The sequence below is a fragment of the Ischnura elegans genome, chromosome X, assembly GCF_921293095.1.
Source record: "Ischnura elegans chromosome X, ioIscEleg1.1, whole genome shotgun sequence".
Lineage (NCBI taxonomy): Eukaryota > Metazoa > Arthropoda > Insecta > Odonata > Coenagrionidae > Ischnura > Ischnura elegans.
The window spans coordinates 101,395,640-101,414,865 of NC_060259.1; the positions used below are offsets into that span (position 1 = coordinate 101,395,640).

Here is a 19,226-nt window from a genome sequence, read left to right on the forward strand (position 1 = left end):
GGCACGCGGGTTGCATACAGTTGCGGGTGGGCCGAATAAACTTATTTTTTAATTTCAAAGTTTTAGCTGCGCGAAAAATTTGCGAATTATATAGACAATATAAAAGAAAAAATATCAAAATCGGTTGACATCTTCCGGTCGCGCATGGACCCAGAAGTATGACAAAATATGAAAAACCTTCATTTTTCCGATATTTTTTAAAACATTTTTGAATTAGACTGTTTCGCAATGCAAAAGTTTAACGTCTTAATATAATGCCTTAAATTGTGTTTTAATTTGGTAAAGGTCAGCTGATATCTTTCAGTTGCGCAAAAGGCCTGAAATTTGCCAAAATTTTACATTTTTACGAGTTTTTTTGTCTTTCATATACTTTGTAAATGTAATGGGCAATACTATATATATTTATTTTTGAACATGAGAACATTATGTTTTATTATGCATTTATTAGCATCTCTCCATAGACACATTCAGCGTGATAGCTTTCTCTGAAAATAATTGTTTCTTACTCATCACTGTTTTAGGGCGTTACAGGCCGCACGTTTTATCCTTCAAACTTTGGTAAAATCTATGAATTTCTTGCTTTATGGCACACGTTTCCTTGTTTTTGACTCATGTCTCATTTTTATATTTCATTCATTGGCGTCACTTATTCATAAAATACTGGAGTCGTTGACAGAACACGCGGGTGAAGCAACTGAGGAGTGCAAAAGACCCAACTACTATGTGAACTACCGCAAACTCACTCCCGAATGTAGTTTAGGGAATATTTTAACCCATGACCTGTGGTGAAGGAAAGAGTGCGGAAAACTGCGGGAAAAACATACTTGTATCATGTAGCCGCTCTTCCTGCCCCAATCCCCCACCCCCTTCCTCCCATATCCAACGTCCACACCTAACTCTTTCTTCCTTGAGAGAGACTATTGGCGATGCTACTATTTTGGCCTTTTCTTAGTTTTCGCAAGCCACGCTTAATTGTCATCACCTTTCTAACAATCAACTTCCATGCCTTCTGGAAGTCAAATTTTTAGCAGGGAGATGTCAGCGTGTTGAAATCGAATGCAACAAAAAATCCATGAAAAATCTAACATATTACTTCCTTCAATGACGTATTCCTGAAAAAGCTGATACTGTGACTTGAAGACATACTTATCCTAATTGCCCTCCCCACATACCCTCGACTGAGTGTTCAGCCGGGGATAACAAGGGTGCCGGTCCTAGTATCGCCCTCAGAGACTCTGGTCTGAATCAAACAGTGTCCTCACGCATAGGTTCAGTAAGAATAATTTCGTTGAGCTGTATTGTGAAATGGTTGTCGATGCCGAATGTTTTAACAAGAGATTTGAATGCGCGATCCAAAACGAAATACTTTTAGTGTATGATATTGAAAACAAGTTAAGCCATCATGGATGGACACTGAAAAGGCTAAAAATCAAACTTAGGGTACACAGATTGTGGGTAATGCTCCTTTTAGTATTATGTTTATACTTTTTCCACCTGTTTCACCTGACCACTCTTCCATTTTCATGTCACTAGCATGATCATACTCTACTTACTAAATTCATTTTCTGTTAACTCAAAAGAGTACGATGATGTACCTAAATTTTATTTTATCATTTTCATTTTGCCAAAGGAACATCTCATCAGTTTTAATCGAAATGACATAGACATGCAAGCAGTAGTAGCATTTTCCTTTACCTTGACAAATACCGCCATAAGGGGCTGTAAGTAAATTCTGATTTGAAATGTATCTTCCTGAAAGTAGAGCACGGAAAGTCTATTGTTGGATGGATGTCAGTCGATGAGTTAGAGTTAGAAGAGCATATTTGAAATTTTAAAGAAAATGATTTTAAAATAATTTCTCGCTCCTTGGGGCCAATGGCTTAGAACGCCCACAAAATGTCTTCAGCGCCGCCACTGATAATAATGTATAATTTCCAAAGTAAGTAATTCAAGTGCAGAAGAAAGATTAAGATAATATAATACCTGCTACAGGAATCTGTTGCATGGAAAGCATGTGCTAGGGTAAAGTAGCACGGAAGGCATTGAAGTGGTATGTCGTGATGAGACGATGAGAAGGTTGATTGGTATGGCTAGAGATAGTGCTGAGAAGCAAGGGTAAGAAAAGGAATGGAAGGGTGAAAGTAAATGTAGGAATGACTGGATAGGGAACAGGCTTCATGGATATAGTAGGGGGAGTAATGCCAATGGTAGAGCTAAGTAGAGAAATAAATTCGGAAATGCAGGTGTTTCTGCGATTACGCCAAGATTGGTGTAATAACTTCATTATAAATCTACCTTTTATAAATGGTAGTTATAACCCTAATTATCCATGTCAGTATCCATTTTATATTTTATTGTTATTGTAAGTTCATTATGGTTTTAGCATGAAGATCCTTTTCTGTGAACGTTGAATTTATATTGAAACATCTCCTTGAATTTCCTCCACAATTACGCATCAAGAATCAAAAAATCTAATGCGGGATGATTTTTTAGTGGTATGGTAATTTGGGGTACAAAATATAGAGTAATTATATTCAAAATTTCTCATTTAAAATGTTGAGGAATTAATATTCAATACTTACTGAACATTGGAGCAACTACAACTCTTTAAAAAGAGTGAAACAGAAATGAAGGATTAATCCGTCAATCCTTTTTAAGAAGAGGCAATGAAAATAGGTCATAGAATGGCTCACCTCTACTGTCTGTAGTGTTGAAAAGATTGAAGCACAGCCCCACACTCTTCTCCTCTCATCATAGGTTTCCACGCAATTAGGCAGTCTCATTTGGTTCCCCGAGAGGTCCAAATGCTTGAGAACCCTCAGCACCGAAATATCCCAAAGTGTTTTCGTATCATTGGGGAGCGAGAAAACATTTCGAGATAAATCGAAGATCTCGATGTTTGACGCTTCTCTTGGAACGTCTTGAAATAATGCCGACTTGCTGCCCGCGATACGGTTACCACTCAGATTCAGGGCTTTCAGGCTACTGATGACAAGACCAAGATCAGGAACGAAAGAGAGACTGTTCCCGGAAAGGTCGACACTCTTTAGATTCGAGAGATGACTGCCGAAGAGTTGTCGCGAGGCCGCCAACTTCCCCTCGCTCGATTCTTGAGCCTCCCCTAGTGATGAAATGAAATTGTCTGACAAATCTAAAAGCTCCAGTCTTGGCACATATTTGAACGTGGCCTTATCGATATGAGTCAGCCTGTTTCTTGCCATGTTTAGCTCCACCAGACATGGGATGGTCAAAAGTGGAATCTCAGTCATTTGGTTTCCATCCAGGTGTAGTGTGATTTTATTGCAGGAAGTTTTAGCTGCAAACGGTTTAAAAATTTCACTTGGCAGAGAGACAATCCTGTAAGATGAATGAATGTGGAGTTTAGAGCGTTAAAATAAAAAAATTCCGCTCGTAATTGTTTTGATTCAGTACGAGATAAGCAGCAATTTCAAAGAGAGAGCATTAATAATTTTGAAAATTTCAGTCACTCAGTGGTACAATCCGCTGGTTGATTTGGGTGAGTGCAATACTCGTCCCACACCAAGCCACAGTCTGCATATGCACTATCCCTGACCCCTGAGGTGTGATCTGGGGTTTGGTCCCCCGTAAACACGACTCTTTTACGTCTTTCGCGAGTTACTCGAACACCGTGAGATCGGGTTGATGTGGTGGTTAGAGTCTTGGCTTTCCACCCGGTGGGCTCGGGTTCAAATCCCGGCGGTGGATGAGAATTTTCAGAGACTGCCCAATCCCTGCTTGAGTGTTTGGAGGATATTTCAAGAGCAACACTCCGTCCGCCGGGTGGGGCGTCAAGCCCTCGGTGCCTTTCGTTAAGAGCAGTTAATGCCGACGCCGGGTTTCTCTCTACCCTTCCTTCCATACTATTCCTCTAATGGAGTGAGAAAATGAGTGACTGCCGCCTTGGGCACTCTGCGTATCGGAAAGCCACGCATAAGGACCGGTATCTGGACTTTGCCTCGCACCATCATCCTGTGCAAAAGGCATCATTGATAAGTACACTCTTTCATCGGGCCCATCGCATTTCGAACGCTGAGTCGCTGGAGGAGGAGGAAAGACGAAATAGAATGGTTACCCGCATTCGGCCCTAAAAAGGAAAGACGGAAAAGCCTGGGCCGTCAGCCCCTACCTCGCAGGAACCACAAAAAAGATTGCCAGGGCCCTGAAAAAGCACGCCGCGGCGTCACCACGAGTTTCAACAATATGACGAAAATTGGTGACTTACTGCCCATTGCCAAAGATAAAACCCAGCATGACCATCATGAAGGTGAGTAAAAGGTGCCTTGCTTTTGCGGGAAAACGTCATTGGTGAGAGTTGCCGTTCACTGAAGATACGCATACAAAAGCATCGAAGGGCCACGGAGAATAGGCGATTCCAGCTGTCGGTCATATCAGAACATTCCTGGGCTCCGGGACATGACCATGTATTTGACGAAGACGACGCTAGGTTTCTCTCCAGTCTCTCATCGCACAATGGGTCGCCTCCTCCAAATACCATCTACATCTACATAATACCCTGCGAGCCACCTCTAGGGTGTTTGGCAGGGGGTGATCAATCACCAGCATGCAGCATGCAATTGGACTCCCACATGCACACCACACAGTCCAAAAAACGCCACGTATACTAACAAATTATACTACCAAATACTGTTAGAAACAATAATAAAAATATAGAAACTTGCATTAAGGTATACGCAAGTTATTAGGCTACACTATAAATTGTCGAATCTATTTTTGAGTTCTTACGCTGCCGTTATAGTCTCTTACTGCTCGTCGAAAAAACGACATTCTAAATCTATCTGTTCTACAGTCGATCTCTCTTATTTTGTTTATGTAATCTGATCTACCGTAGTACGTTGGCGTTCGTAAGATATGGCTAACTTCATCGGAAAATACACTGCTCTTGAATATATCTAATAGGTTTAGCCTATTTTTCAGTTTACTGTCTGGCAGAGATTCCCATCCGAGTTTATCTAAGAGGTCAGTTACTCTAACATGACTATCTATAACGACTTTTTACGTACCTGGCGGCTCTTCTCTGCACGCGTTCTAACTCTGTTTTTAGGCCTATTTCTTGAGGATCTCAAACACTGGCAGCGTAGGTGTTATAAATGGAGTCTAACGAGGGAGAAGTAGCTAATTTCTCTCACCTTTCCGTCGCACTTTCCTAGTATTCTTTTAACGAAACCCAATTTACGATTGGCTTGGCCTGTTATTTCCCGAACATGTTTATCCCACAATAGATCATTATTGAGTCTAACTTCTAGATATTTTACGGAATATGCAGTCTCTAATTGGTTACCCTGAATGAAATAGGTCTGTTGTGGGGATTTATTTTTTCCAGACTTGTGGGAATTCAGTACTACGCATTTTTCAAATATAATTCTAGCTGCCACGCATCGCACCATGCTTGGATAGCAGCAAGTCGTTTGTTAGTTCATCCCTATCTTTGCTTGAACGGATTTTCCTGCAAACTACAGCATCGTCTGCAAACAATCGTAACTTACTGTGTACTATTTCAACAATGTCGTTTATATAAAGAAGGAATAGGAGTGGGCCTCTTGACACCACCATAAGGGACGCCAGAAATGATTATAACCTCGTTGGAGACTGCACCGTGTATTACTACTCTTTCGACGCAGTCGCTCAAAAGTTATCGTATCCAGGAAATGTTATCTTCATCTAGGCCGTAAGATTTCAGTTTTATTAATAACTCTCCGTTGGGCGCTTTATCAAATAATTTTTTGAAATCAAGAAAAATCGCGAGTGCTAGGATGTTTTCCTCTCCGAAGACAAATATCGTGGGCGAAAGCGCTAATTGGGTTTCGAATGATCTAATTTACCTGAATCCATGTTGTGTTCTATTTATCAAGTTATGCGCGTCTAGGTGTTTAATTACCGAGCTGACTACAATGTGTGCAAGGAATTTGCATGAGATAGACGTTAACGATATCGGCCTGTAATTAGATGGCTGTTCCTTGTCTCCACTTTTGAATATTGGCGTTACATCTGCGATTTTCTAGTCATTAGGTACTTCGTGTTGCTTGCTGGATTTATTGAAAATTAACTTCAAGTAGGGGGGCATTTCCGAGGCTCGTTATCTATATACTCGAGAAGGGATTTCATCTGAACTAAGTGATTTTTTTACGGAGCAATTTCAATAATTTTCTATACCGTGCGCACTAATGTCATGAGGCGGCATCTCTCGTATTCTGAGATTGTCAACTGTCTCGCATGGGTTCTCAGAAGGCTCGGTGAACACGCTATTGAAGTAGGAAGTTAATAAATTCGCTTTATCCGCAATGTTTGTCAATACATTTCTATTATCGTTTGTAAGCGAACATATAGTTGAACTTTTACCTTGAACTTTCCTAACATAAGACCAAAATGCTTTTGGATTATTCCGTTACCGCTCTACAAGTGTTTTTCTTTAAAAATTCCTGAATGCATTCCTGAACGCTTCCTTCGTGGTGGCTCGAGATGACTTATGTTTATTGATTATTAATTCGCGTTCATTAGCGGATAAATCCGTGCAGTTTTTTTTTTATTTTAGCATGGCACGCTTTCTGTCGCCTCAATGATTTTTTTTACTTCCGCGTCATTCCATCTCGGTTCGCTACCTTCTTTTTCGTGTTACTAGGGATATAGCTATTTATTCCGAGCGAAAGAAAAGCTACCATCTATATTTAAATTTATTGTTGATTCTTGAAATACGGGGAAAGCATTTTTCAGATGAATCTTAAACTCATCAAAATCAGCTCTTTTAAAATTGAAAACTTTCCATTCTTTTCGGAATTTGTTTTAGCGATATTTGAAGGAAACTTAGCAGTTACTACCCTATGGTCACTGTATTACTTTTTCGACGGTATTCACGTCTATTACCTGATGTGGTATATAATTTCGTCCCAAATAAGTTAAGAATACTTTCTCCTCTGTTAGGTGCGGATGCCATTTGAAGAAATGCATTTGATGTAAATGTGTGAATTAAAGCCTCGCAAATCACTTTATCTCTCCCGCCAAGAATGGAGTTATAAGTCTCCCAATCTATAGAGGGTACGTTGAAATCTCCACCTACGATCAAGTTTCTTTCAGGATACTTGGATTGTATGCTGTTTAATTGGGTTTCAAAATCCAACATTGGCGTTACATCTGAGTTGGGTGGTCTATAATACGAGAATACTAATATATTTTAGGTAGAGAACATTTAATTGAACACTAAACATATTCAACGCTAGTCTCAGTTGCAGTTTCAGCTTGGCTGACGATTGAATTCTTTACAGCTATAAATACTCCGCCTCCAACTCGATTACTTCTATCTTACCGATAAACGGTGAACGATTTTGGGAAGATTTCTTTATCTGAATCATTATTTGTTAGCCAATTTTCTGTTCCTATAATAACGTTACAACTCGTACTATGAGTTTAAAGGTGGAATTCGGGAATCTTATTCCTTAAGCAATGGTAATTAACCATTGCCACGATTTTTACTTCGGAAGATGAAGTATTGTAAAGATTCGCTCTTATCAATCAGACTATTCTTAGGGTCGATATCCCTACTTAATGAAACGGCAGCTTTATTTAATCTCTCCATTTAAATGACTTGAACCTTGACTGCCTTTGAAATTATGGCTCAGTCGACGTTTCTCTTGCTTAAAATTACTCCATGTATAATTGTGAATTGGTAGTGCTGAATCTGAAACGCCGATTTTTCTTTCTCATGCCCTATTCTTACTTCTGGAAGAACTTTAGCCTACGAGAACTTTTGAATTTACCCTTTATCAATCCACTATTCTATCTACACTGCCCTACTCTCTACTCTAAAAAAGACATACAGAGCTCAAATATACCACTCGCTGCATATGTAGCTGACTCGGCCGTATAATGGACTCCCTAACGGTTCAGAGGGGTCCGATACGATCGGATTGCCGGCCTAAGATCCACGAAGGAGGCCCCGATGTCGGTGCACAAACGACACAGCCTCTGATTTATGCCTTCCACTCGGCTCCAAACCAGTGAACCACGATCGATTCTCGGAACAAGACTGCAAATCGAAAGCGATATACCCCCTCGGCACCACTTATCCGCTTCACTTCGGAGTCCAATTTCTTGAAGGAATTAAACGAAACTTGAATTAAATTATTAATATTCTGGAAGGAATGCAGGATCTCCTCGGATCCACGGTCCATGGCGTCGTTGACGCCCACGCGTGCCACCACCTGCAATCTGGAGCACTTCGTGCCCCGTGCCGCCGCACCAACCGCCTGCGTCACCTGAGGAACACCGCCACTCGGGATGCACCATGATGTCACACGGTTGCTTAAGTCCTCGCGGTCTGCACATTCCCGTAACGAGACCATGCCAGTGACACTTATCATGCCCTTGGCACTTGGCCACTAGGCTTTCACGTTGACTGTTTGGTCGTGTCGTTGGTGTGTATGTTGTCTTTATTATATTATCTTGTTAGTTAAAGCATCCCATCCTTGCTCAGCACTTGCTTCATTCATACTTCTCTTCCTTGTCTCGTCCAGCAGTTTCCTCTCCTCTCCCACCATGTCTACCACTTCGTTCCTCTCTGTTCGATTCACTACCTCTAAACCTTTTGTTCTAAACCTAATGATTTTAGTCTTCATCATGCCATATTCTTCTCCAGGGTCGGTTTCGGGTGATTGGGGGCGCTTGACTGGGGCCCTCCTTATCAGGAGATGCGGGGGCCCTCCCCCGGAAAATTTTAGGTAATTGCAAGCCCGGAAATGGTTTTACGCTTTTCTGGCTCTTAAAAACTAGATTAAAGTTAATAAAAAATTGATATTTCGTAAGAAAAAATACTAGGGAAAGTGAGAATTTCACAGCTTGTAAAACTTAGTACCCTGTTATGGTCCTATTAAATATTTTGTGAATTTTCTCTTTGAAACTGCACTAAAATCTAAAAAAAACACGTTTCCTAATAACTCTTTTTTTATTTTTTATAACCTTTTTCTCTGAGTATGTTGAAAATAAAGCAATGAATGAAAGCGTATAATTTTATAATAGCAAAAAACCGGTCCAAGTTATCTGAGTCTTTAATTGCAATTTCCATGTATGATTCATTATAGACGCAAGCGTTGAGGGGGGGCCCCCTCAGCTCGGGGCCATTGCCGACCGACCGCCCCCGTTCCATCTCACTCCTTAGTCATCACATCAACCAACGGCTGCAAGCCTTAAACCGACTGTCTAATGAAAGCCTGATCATCCGCCAACCTGCCAGGCTTTAACCTCCACTTTATTGCAAACATCTCACTCTTCCCATTCGTCTCTTCCCTCTCCTCGCCATACGAGTTATATACAAAGGCACCTTGTTTTTGCCTTAAAATACCTATTTATTATTCTCAGAACCACATTTGTTCATCCATTTTTCAATCATCACATTTGTTACCCTTCTACCCAGCTCCTTACTGTGACCCCTTGTTAACTTTCATCTTCACTGATTTACATTTCGGTGTAGTGGTAGATCCGTGGGAGGGTGGGGGTAGCCCACACCATTGGGTCGATACTGAAACTAGATATAATAAAAAAATTCGGAGGGTGCAACGTAGATCTAATTTTATCCAGCAAATTACTCATCCTTAAGCGCCAGTTCGAGTTGAATGAGCGTAAATTATTTCGCTCCATGTTTTTAGGGAAGAGATAGTTGGTAGGGTAGGTATCCTACGTCCATTCCAAAACTGTTTTTTTGTGACATCTTCACGTGGACTTCCTTTCCTCTAGTATTGGTTGATCTACCGAGAGTAATTCACATCTAGTCCTCTCAAGGGGTCATTGGAAAGCACAATACTTTCCACCGCAAGTAGTTGCCGAAGGGAACGGTACATCGGCATATAATTCGCAATATTAATTTATAGGAGTCTTAGAACTCCTGCATAAGCTTTTACGGCTCACGTGCAAGAGTGGTTATTGAATTAAAAATAATAAGATTTGGCCTTCTTTCTCTGGTATCCTACTTATTATCCAAAGATATATCCCTTATTTGTACGGAATTCAATGCCTTAACGTCGTCTGTATGGGTGGAGTGCAAGTGCTGCCACTTAATTTCGACTCTCGCCGCGGCCTCAAAAACAATCCACTTTTCATCGGGAGTGTCACTGGCATGAACGAAACCATCACTCGACGGACATTACTACTCCAGATATATTGGTATATTAATTATATAACAAAGGAAATCAGCTTCGCTCACTCCTCCTACCTTTACATGAGTGCTTTTACATTCCGATTAACTTACCTACGGACACCGGCCTATGGATTGGGAATCATATTCGTTTCTTCGATAATGTATTGTGCTTTATTCGTTTTATGTACTCTGGTAGCTCCCTTATTAATATCCCCATTTCTAAGTGTGGTGCAAATATTCCTTGAATTCGGACTATATTCTTTATATTGTCGTAAGTGTTAATGCAATCTCTTTCCCGATGGAATGGATATCATAAAAGTAGGGGAGGGAGTTGTACCACAGAACACTTTTTCAATTTTTTTAGACAAAGGAAAATATATTTACTCAAGATTCAGTCTAATAGTAACAATTTAATCCATCAGGATTACTCAACATAAGTTTCAAGTTTTAGACTTGTAACTTTTCTATTAATGGATCTAATTTAAACTTCTAAGAGTGTTTTTTCAAAATTTTCTTAGGTATGTCATGTTCATGTACCTAGGAACACTACCTATCGTACCAAGGAACACAAGTTAGATTGGTGGAAACAGTGATTAAAAACGTGAAAAATGGGAATCAGTGTGTAGTTTTTGTAATAAATTTGAAAGTACATTTAAGTGTTACATAAATAAAATAAATTTAGCTCAGGTAAAAACTCAATTTTAAAATATAACTCCTTTCAAGTAAAAATAAACTTAGGTTAAACCCTCCAAAATTAATATCATTCTCTAAGGTCCAATTATGTAATGAATGTAACACAAAAAAGTAAATTTTAGAATATTAGACCATAAATTACGGCTGACAACAAAATTCACAAGCATAGGAACATATTCCTAGGTACATCATGGGCTTGTGCTCCTTGTTACAACGAATAGCCATTTTTTATTTCGGCTGATTTGTCAGTTTAATATTACGTCTACAATACCAAATAAGTGGCTAATACTACTAACAATAATATGCCAATTTCGCCTGTGATACGATAACCATTGTTGATGTGATCAATTTTCGGTAAAAGATTTATACAACTATACAACAACAAATATACAACTAAAAATATTTATTTTCATCGACGAAAATTTCAAACTAGCGTCGTCTTTGTAAGGATAACCCAAATGAACTCATAATTGACCTGTTTTGCACTCTAGCGCATCTTTTACATAACAGCTTAGTTTAAATCCGCTAGGTCGCAGAACTTGCCGGTAGTCGCAAATGTTCCTAGGTACACTACGTGCTAGGTACACCACCCTACCCTATTCGCACAGATTAATATTGCGTGTTCACTCATTGGAATGAAAAAACCCGTAATGCAGATATCCGCTGGTCTACTCGAATAGAAAGTGACAGGTTGATTACACCCATTCAACCGACTGATTGGCACTTCCTCTCTCCATCCACTGTCCGTGGGTTCATTCGCCAATTGTTTATTTGCCGATTGAGTTTGTAAAATAAAGAGATCCGTACTTTACGTTTCTCACTCCGCTGCCTACTTCTCGAGGTATTTACGACGAAAACTCAACCCCTTAACTCTTTCAAAGATTAGTTGATGACGTCATAAGCTCATGCCGAGCGGGTCATCGCACCTCGGCTACTCCTTGTTTTGTTCATCGGCCTCTCGCATTCCATTGCTGTTTAGACAATTGTGCGCGATTCCTCCTCTCACCGAAAGATTCTTCCCCCACGAATAAATGAATCATGTGCGTCTATGAACAGAATGACATCTCCAACTCAAGAAAATAGTGCGGAAACTTTCGCATTTTCTTATTTTGAACCAAAGAAGTGGGAAGATATTTTTGGTCGCCCCTTATCTTCCCCTTTCATCTTTCTTGGGCGCTCTCTGTCCTGGAATTGCAACACACCATCGAAATTTCAAAATTCGTGACTAAAACGTGGCCACGGTACACTTCAATTTGATCACCAATCGTATTTTCATCAGCACAACTTAATACGACTTGCTTTCCACAATCAGTTACCTAAATGCATGCGATGTGAATTGTAAAATGTAACCGAAGCATTATTTTGAGGCACCAAAATCGTCAGAGACAGAGTGGGAATATTGGCCTCCCTCCCCCTCGTTTCCCACCTCCCCAGAGGCTGGAGAAGGCGTGCACTTGGGCTTTTCGTGTGTCCCGTGCACTGGGGATCGACCGCCCTCACTGAAGCACCACCGATCCCATTCTCCTTCAATCTTTCCCATCTTCCCCACTCTCTCTGTCTCACTCTTGCCCCGTTTACACAACGATCGTAGCGACGCTGATCGGGACTAATGCACGTTTACACGTCTAAAAGTTACCATCGTAACTCAGTGCTGCCCTCGTTGTGGAATTGTGTCATTTAACAACTGACGACGAGACTGCGTGAGGAAATTGAAACTTGGAAATTAAGAAGCAAAATAATATGAATGTTCTCATGTGCTAAAACTAAAGCTAGACCGAACTGTTGGTAAAACATTAAATAATGTAAGATTCATTATGGGAATCTGTCCAAAGTTTAACAATATTCATGCGGTAAAGACAGTAGATATGTCGCTTTGCTACGTTTCAAATTGGAATATAATGTTAACTGGTCATCTTATTACAATATCGACTCAGTCCGGCTTGAACGTGTCCAAAATAAATTTCTCAAATTAAATAATTACGATATAGGAATCTCACTGTCTGATTACAACACTTCATATCTTCAATCCCTAGTTAATTTGAAAACTCTTGCACGACATACGATCCTTCAACAATGCCTTATTCCTCTACAAAATTATCAATTCCTATTTAGATTGTTCCTATCTCCTTTATTAGTAAATTTTATTGATCCCGTCATAACTATACAAATCCTCACCTGCTTGTTTTTAATAACCATGGAGCAAATTATGTCTTCAACTCCCAGCTATTCAGAAAGATGAGGTATAACTAAAACTAGTCATAACAGTCCGTGAAGCCTATAAGAATCTAGATTCTTCGAGAGAATATGTCAAAAAATTTAAGAATATTCACGCATTAATGACAGTACACATTGCTCTTATTATTTAACTAGAAAAGGCTAAGATTTCGGCTTGATTCGGCACAAGTATTGATTTCTCCATGTCTTCGTCTAAATGTTAAAGATATTTGTGGCGAATCTTATCGAGAAACCCTGTATACAACGATTTTAATTGGTTAATATTTTGAGTATGTTTGTTATTTTCCATCATCTGTGAAGTATAATGTAAGGATACATGGTTATGGGTTAACCTGTAAATAAAGAAATACATAAAACTGGTATAGTATAGAATATCCGATATCATTTGCTAAATAGAACAGCAGAAAAAACTTTCCCCTAACGTCCTTCCATTACCTGCTCAATAATGTCTTCAATCGTTGCCATATATCTTAGATATATTAGAGTTATTTATGAAATATCAATTATTGTATCAAGATTGCAACGGCGCGAAAGACTCGTATATGCATGGATCTTCATTTCCTAACTTTTTTCTTGGCACACTAGCGCTAACCATCGTAAGTTCGGCAGTGCTAAGTACTAAAGCCTACGATGGTAACTCTGCGCGTTTACACGACGTTTTGAGGTTACGCGCGTACGGATCAACGTCGCGACGATCGTTGTGTAAACGGGGCATCTCCCATCCTAGCTACCTCCCCCTCCAGTCACCGTTCAAGTCCCCACTTGTCTCCTTCCCGAAAAAGACCCAGAAAAGGCCAAAATATGGAAACTGCACGTGTGAGCTTTTATTTTATTTTTGCCTTCGTTCTTGTGGCCTCTCTTGCAATTTATTTATATTTATCACCTGTGGTACCACGTCAAAGTCATAAATATAAGCCATGACATATATTAGGGGGCCTACTTCCTCGGCGATTATTTTATTTCTCGCTGGAAATACTGAAGGACGTTAGAGGATATGGAAAATGGATAGTTAAGATAGGTTGATATCTCATTTTTTCTGGGAATCTAATTGAAATATTTTGCATCCGCGCTCTTTCTCTTAAAATATAAAAAAGACAATTAATAATTTTGAAAAAGTGACTTATTTTGAGTATCTATGAACTCAAGAGAAATGGTGAAATAGATACTAATATTTAGCAATTTGTACCCCAAGCAAAGTGATTTTAGTACGTTCACAAAATTTATACGTAGGTGCACGTTTATATTGGATAATGGTATAATATGGAAATATATTTATCACCAAACCTAACCTTTTTATGACATGCGCATTTATTGTAATAAAGTCATAGCAACACAAAATTTTATGCAAACATTACCTGTTGTTTCTCAAGGACACCACTTCAAGATTCGTGAGATTTGAGAAAAAGTTTAAGTCTAGGCTCCTGATCCGATTTTCTGATAAGTCCAGTGTGACAATGTATGTATGCTGAATATGGAAGTCATCGCGTCCTGATGAAGAAGCAAGGTTCAAAAGTTTCTCCGGCATTTGAATGAGGAAATTGTGCGATAAGTTCAGACGTGTTAGCCGCACATTCTCAGCGAATGTATCCGGGTGAAGTTCTGTGATTCTATTACTTGAGATGTCTAATTCTTTTAATTCAGGCAATCCAACAAACATATCGCTTGGCACTGACGACAACAAGTTATTATCAAGCTTCAAACCTGATATAACTTTGCTTCCAAAAAAAGTATTTTCACTTCCACCGGAGTTATTGAAATTTGTCAAGTTGGAAGAGGTTGTATACTTTTCTTCCTGAATGGTATGACCATCGGTGTAGCTGGCCGAGATACTTTTGGGATTGTTTGAAGCTGCATTGAGGCTCACTAGTTTGTTGTAGCTTAAGTCTACGTACTTTAACGATACAAGTCCGTAGAAGCATTCTTTAGGGATTGCAGTGATGCAATTTTCTTTAGCATACAGATATTCGAGCTCCCGCAGGCTGCACAAACTTGATGGGATCTTTGAGATTCGGTTCCTGAAGATGGCGAGTGTTTTGATTTTTTTAGTTGACAAGAATACATCATCCTCAATCAACTCTATCCTGTTTCCATTCAAATGTAGCACTGTCAGTGCGTTAAGGTCATTGAACAACCTTTTGTGAATAGTTTTTATCTTGCTTTCAGAAAAAACGAGATAATCGACACGAGAAAACCCACTAAAGAATGCATCGGGAATAATCTCAATCGACGTGGCCGTGAATTTTATTAATTCAACCTCACCTCCAGAGATCCCCGATAACAGGTTTGAACTTAAGTTTGACAGCCTCGGACAATGCACGTCAATAAGTTTTAGATGCTTCATGCCATGGAAATGAGACGGTTTCAATTGGAAGTCCTGTAAACCGTCGCAAAACAACGTGAGCTGTTCAATGGCGTTCAGCGTCTGGACCTCACTTTGATTCCGATGTTCAGAAGAAAGGAACGCGGAGTAACTCTGAGATGGCGGCTGGCATCCGGTGATAATCATACTTCCATACCAGGGTGTGAGACCCGGGGGAACTGACAGGTACTTGTAAGGGTTATCCACCATCTCACTGTAACAATTCATTGTTATCAACCATTTGTTTATTTCAAAAGAGATTCTCTCCTCGCAAACCATGGTTTCCTTTAGAATGGACTCTCCTTTGTATACGGAGGTGCAAAGGCACTTAGGATTGTTTTCGCATTGATAGCCAAAATCTCGCCCTCTTTGGTCCCATGGTTGGGTTGGGCTGCCGGCGGACAGGTCAGCGATGAGCATGGCCACGAGAAGGTACGAGAGTGAGTGGGATGCCGCGAGGAAAGCTGCCCAGGACATGCGTGGAGTGTAATTGCGGATCGGAACGCCTATTTGTTCCATTTTCCATCGATACGGTGCCTGGAAAAAAACCAAAAACATTTGAGGCAAAGCATATTGCAGCTTACGAACTAATCTCTGTTGGAATTATTACTACAGACAATGGGTCATTTCTAGGGATGGACGGATCCAGGATTTTCTTCGGATCCGGATTCGGATCGGATCCTTAATTTTCGGAGCCGGATCTTTCGGATCGGATATTTTCGGATCCAAATGCATTTTAAAACTTCCTGCTATTGAACAAAGTAATTATTCAAGTTTATTCTGGGTACATGAAATTAAAGGAATGCTTGTCAGATTTTCATGCACATTTTAAAGTTTTCTATAAATTAAAAATCATTTTTATAGGCTTTCAAGTTGTATTTTAAAAACATCTTCACAACTCAGGACCTAAACTGTTGCGCTTGGATTTGGAAATGAAAATAGGAAAAATCTTCGGATATACCACTGACCAGTGGCATAGCGACAAGGGGATGCGTTGGGGGTCCGGACCCCCGAAATGTAAAAACATTCTTTGAAAAATGAAGTTTTTTTTTCAATTATGAAGGGTGTTAAAATTAACTTTAAACCCTCTACTTTGTACCCTGTTGTTTAAAAATTTTCCGCACTGGTTTTGGACCCCCCTCTCCCTAACGAAATTCCTGGCTATCCCACTGCCATCGACTGAATTCAAATTTTCCTCACGCACGTTTCCCCCAAATTTGGTCACTTTCTCATCGCATACCAACTTGTGTTTCACCCGAAAATGCTTCAGTATGGTGAGGTGGATTTAGCACTTCCTCGCGATAATTTCACGCCACAGTGCACGCACACGGCAAACATTGGTTCTCCTTATCTCAATAGAAATGCTTCTACACAATGAAAGACATTTTTATCAGTATATCATTAAATTAAATTGCAACGGCGCAATCAGCGGCACAATTAACAGTATTTAAAACAGCATTAACGTCACGTGCGACGAGGTGCTCAATCGCTCAGCATGAGGAAGGGGTGGGCAGCAGAAGCGCGTAAAGGAGAGGTAGAGGCGAAGGAGCGCGCTCCCTCCGTATTTCAAGCAACGAGGCTACAAATGAGGGAGTAAAGAACGAACAAATCAATTGAAGAAGACTGATTTAGTGTGTGCGTGTGTATATTCATCAAAATATTAGATTGAAACTAAATTACCGTCCGTAATTTAGTTTTTAATCAGTCTTCCTCAACTGTCTTCACCTATCCTTGCTGATTTATTTATTTATTTTACCATTTTGTTTAATTTCTTACCTTATTTATGTTTCTTTTTTCATATGTTCCTGTCTCTCTCCCTAAACCACCTCACCTTTCCATTCACCATTGTTGTGGACTTTTGTGTCCATTCCTCATCATACCTTGATCGGATCCAAATCCGATATCTTCCTCGACTTTGGATCCGATGTATCCGACGAAGGGCAATATCCGCGTATATTTGGATCCGAGGTATCCGATCCGCCCATCCCTAATTAGTTTATTGAAGTGTAAATGAGAGAGCAAAGATCTCGTAGGTTTCACTCCGGGTTTGGTTCTTCATTTCTCCTTCCAACGTTTGGGCAAGGGGCTCGCCCATCGCCTTCAGAGAACGAGGAATCCAATCGCTTTGATTCCTGGATCCCTAGACGATGCTGAAACGTTGGATATGTGGAACCTGACCTGGTGTGAAGTCCGACCGATTCTCTCTCTTAATGTTGGCCGGGTAAGCACCAGACGTTGACTCTATGAGATTTTACCAGAGTAAATACCAAATCAGAAATTCAAAACAAACAATTCAATTTAAATATCTCGTTCCCGTCCATGAAAATCGATTTCGCTAAAGAAATTACCTTTCTGACATCCTTGGTGCTAAAAAAATGAAATATTAAACATATGAAACAAGTTTTATCACATTTGTGATACATTACAAATCTGCCACGCGAAGTTTGGTCCCCTTATTTTAATGTAATCATGGAAAATTTGGGAGATACCCTAATTGAGCTCTTTAAGGACAAGAATTTTTGGCAGTCGCTGACTAGCCGATGAAATAACATCGCTGATGTTGATGTCTGTAAAATTATATTTTGTGATCACAATTTGGGTCATGACATTCAAAATTCACTTGCTTTGATTAGATCTTCGAGCATGAAAAGAGGGTGGCGTTTCATAGGCAATGTATTGGTCCCAAAATCAACAAGTTATATGGGGAGGTACGTGACGTGAGGAGCTTTGTCTGAAACACTAGCATCTCACGTCTCAGGAGTCAGGCTACGTATGTGTAACCACAAGCAACTATCTGAAATGAAACTGCTCACGATGGGCTCATCAGGTGAAAATATTATCCGCGTGACCGGAGTGATGCGCGTTGATTTTGGCTGCCCTGAAGGGGAAGTGTTTTCATTACTGTGTACGTAGTTGTTTACCCTCGACTACTAGGTCCACACGCCTCAACAGTCGCGCTGCAAGCCTAAGCGATGCAAATATTTCAATACTGCCGCGTGAACGGCTCTGAAATTCATATTAACTGCCACAGGAATAATTCCCTCGAACTGAGAAACGAACCTCGAAGCTTTGGATTTCCGGGTAACGGCGCAGAGTACAACGATATTCATGGTTGGTGTAAACTTGCATGCAGCAATGCATGACCGGTGATAGCCCACACCGCCTACTGACATGTGCATGTGTTATGGCCTTTATTGACGATGACTACGAAGATGTATCGTATTGCATGCTGCATGTTGGTGTATACAACCCCCTACCAAACACCCTTGAGGTGGTAAGCAGCATATTATTTATATGTAGGTCTACAGGATCTCTGATTACAATGGCAATTTCCTGATTGTGGCGTTTTTATTTTACCCTTGTGTTTAGTGGCGGATACAAAGGGGGGGGGGGGGGGCACGGGGGTCGCGCGCCCCCCATTGCGGGTCCGCCCGTATTGCTGAAAATTGCAAAACCACACTTGTAACTTTTTTATATCATAAGATGGCATTGTCTTTTACATGTGTATGTACCCTTTAAATGAAATTTTCTTATACTCTGCCTGTGCCTTGATCATTTTTTATTACGATAAAAGTAACCCACCCTTTAGTTTTTTCTGTATCCGCTACTGCTTGTGTTGCTGCCTTAGATGGATTGTGAGGGCCTGACACCATAAACCTTGGCAAATTGCAATTGCAATTGTCTGGTAAATTAAGGCTCGTGGCCCTATTCCCCAGTCCAGGGATTTGTTTTCTCACAGATTGTGAATTTTTCCTCTGATCACGCGGTAGAGATGAA

General features: G+C 40.2%; 1 protein-coding gene across 2 annotated transcripts in view; it reads right to left on the reverse strand.

Moving 5' to 3' along the window:
* The window catches only part of LOC124171350 (protein artichoke-like), a 48,332-nt gene that overhangs the window by 16,132 nt on the left and 12,974 nt on the right, over positions 1-19,226 (reverse strand). For both annotated transcript variants that reach the window (XM_046550510.1, XM_046550509.1), the window contains exons 2-3: positions 14,446-15,986; positions 2,694-3,357 (exon numbers count right to left, since the gene is read on the reverse strand). In XM_046550510.1, the coding sequence (XP_046406466.1) occupies positions 2,694-3,357; positions 14,446-15,968 (2,187 nt within the window). In that variant the 5' untranslated portion in view covers positions 15,969-15,986. The remainder of the gene's footprint in view (positions 1-2,693; positions 3,358-14,445; positions 15,987-19,226) is intronic.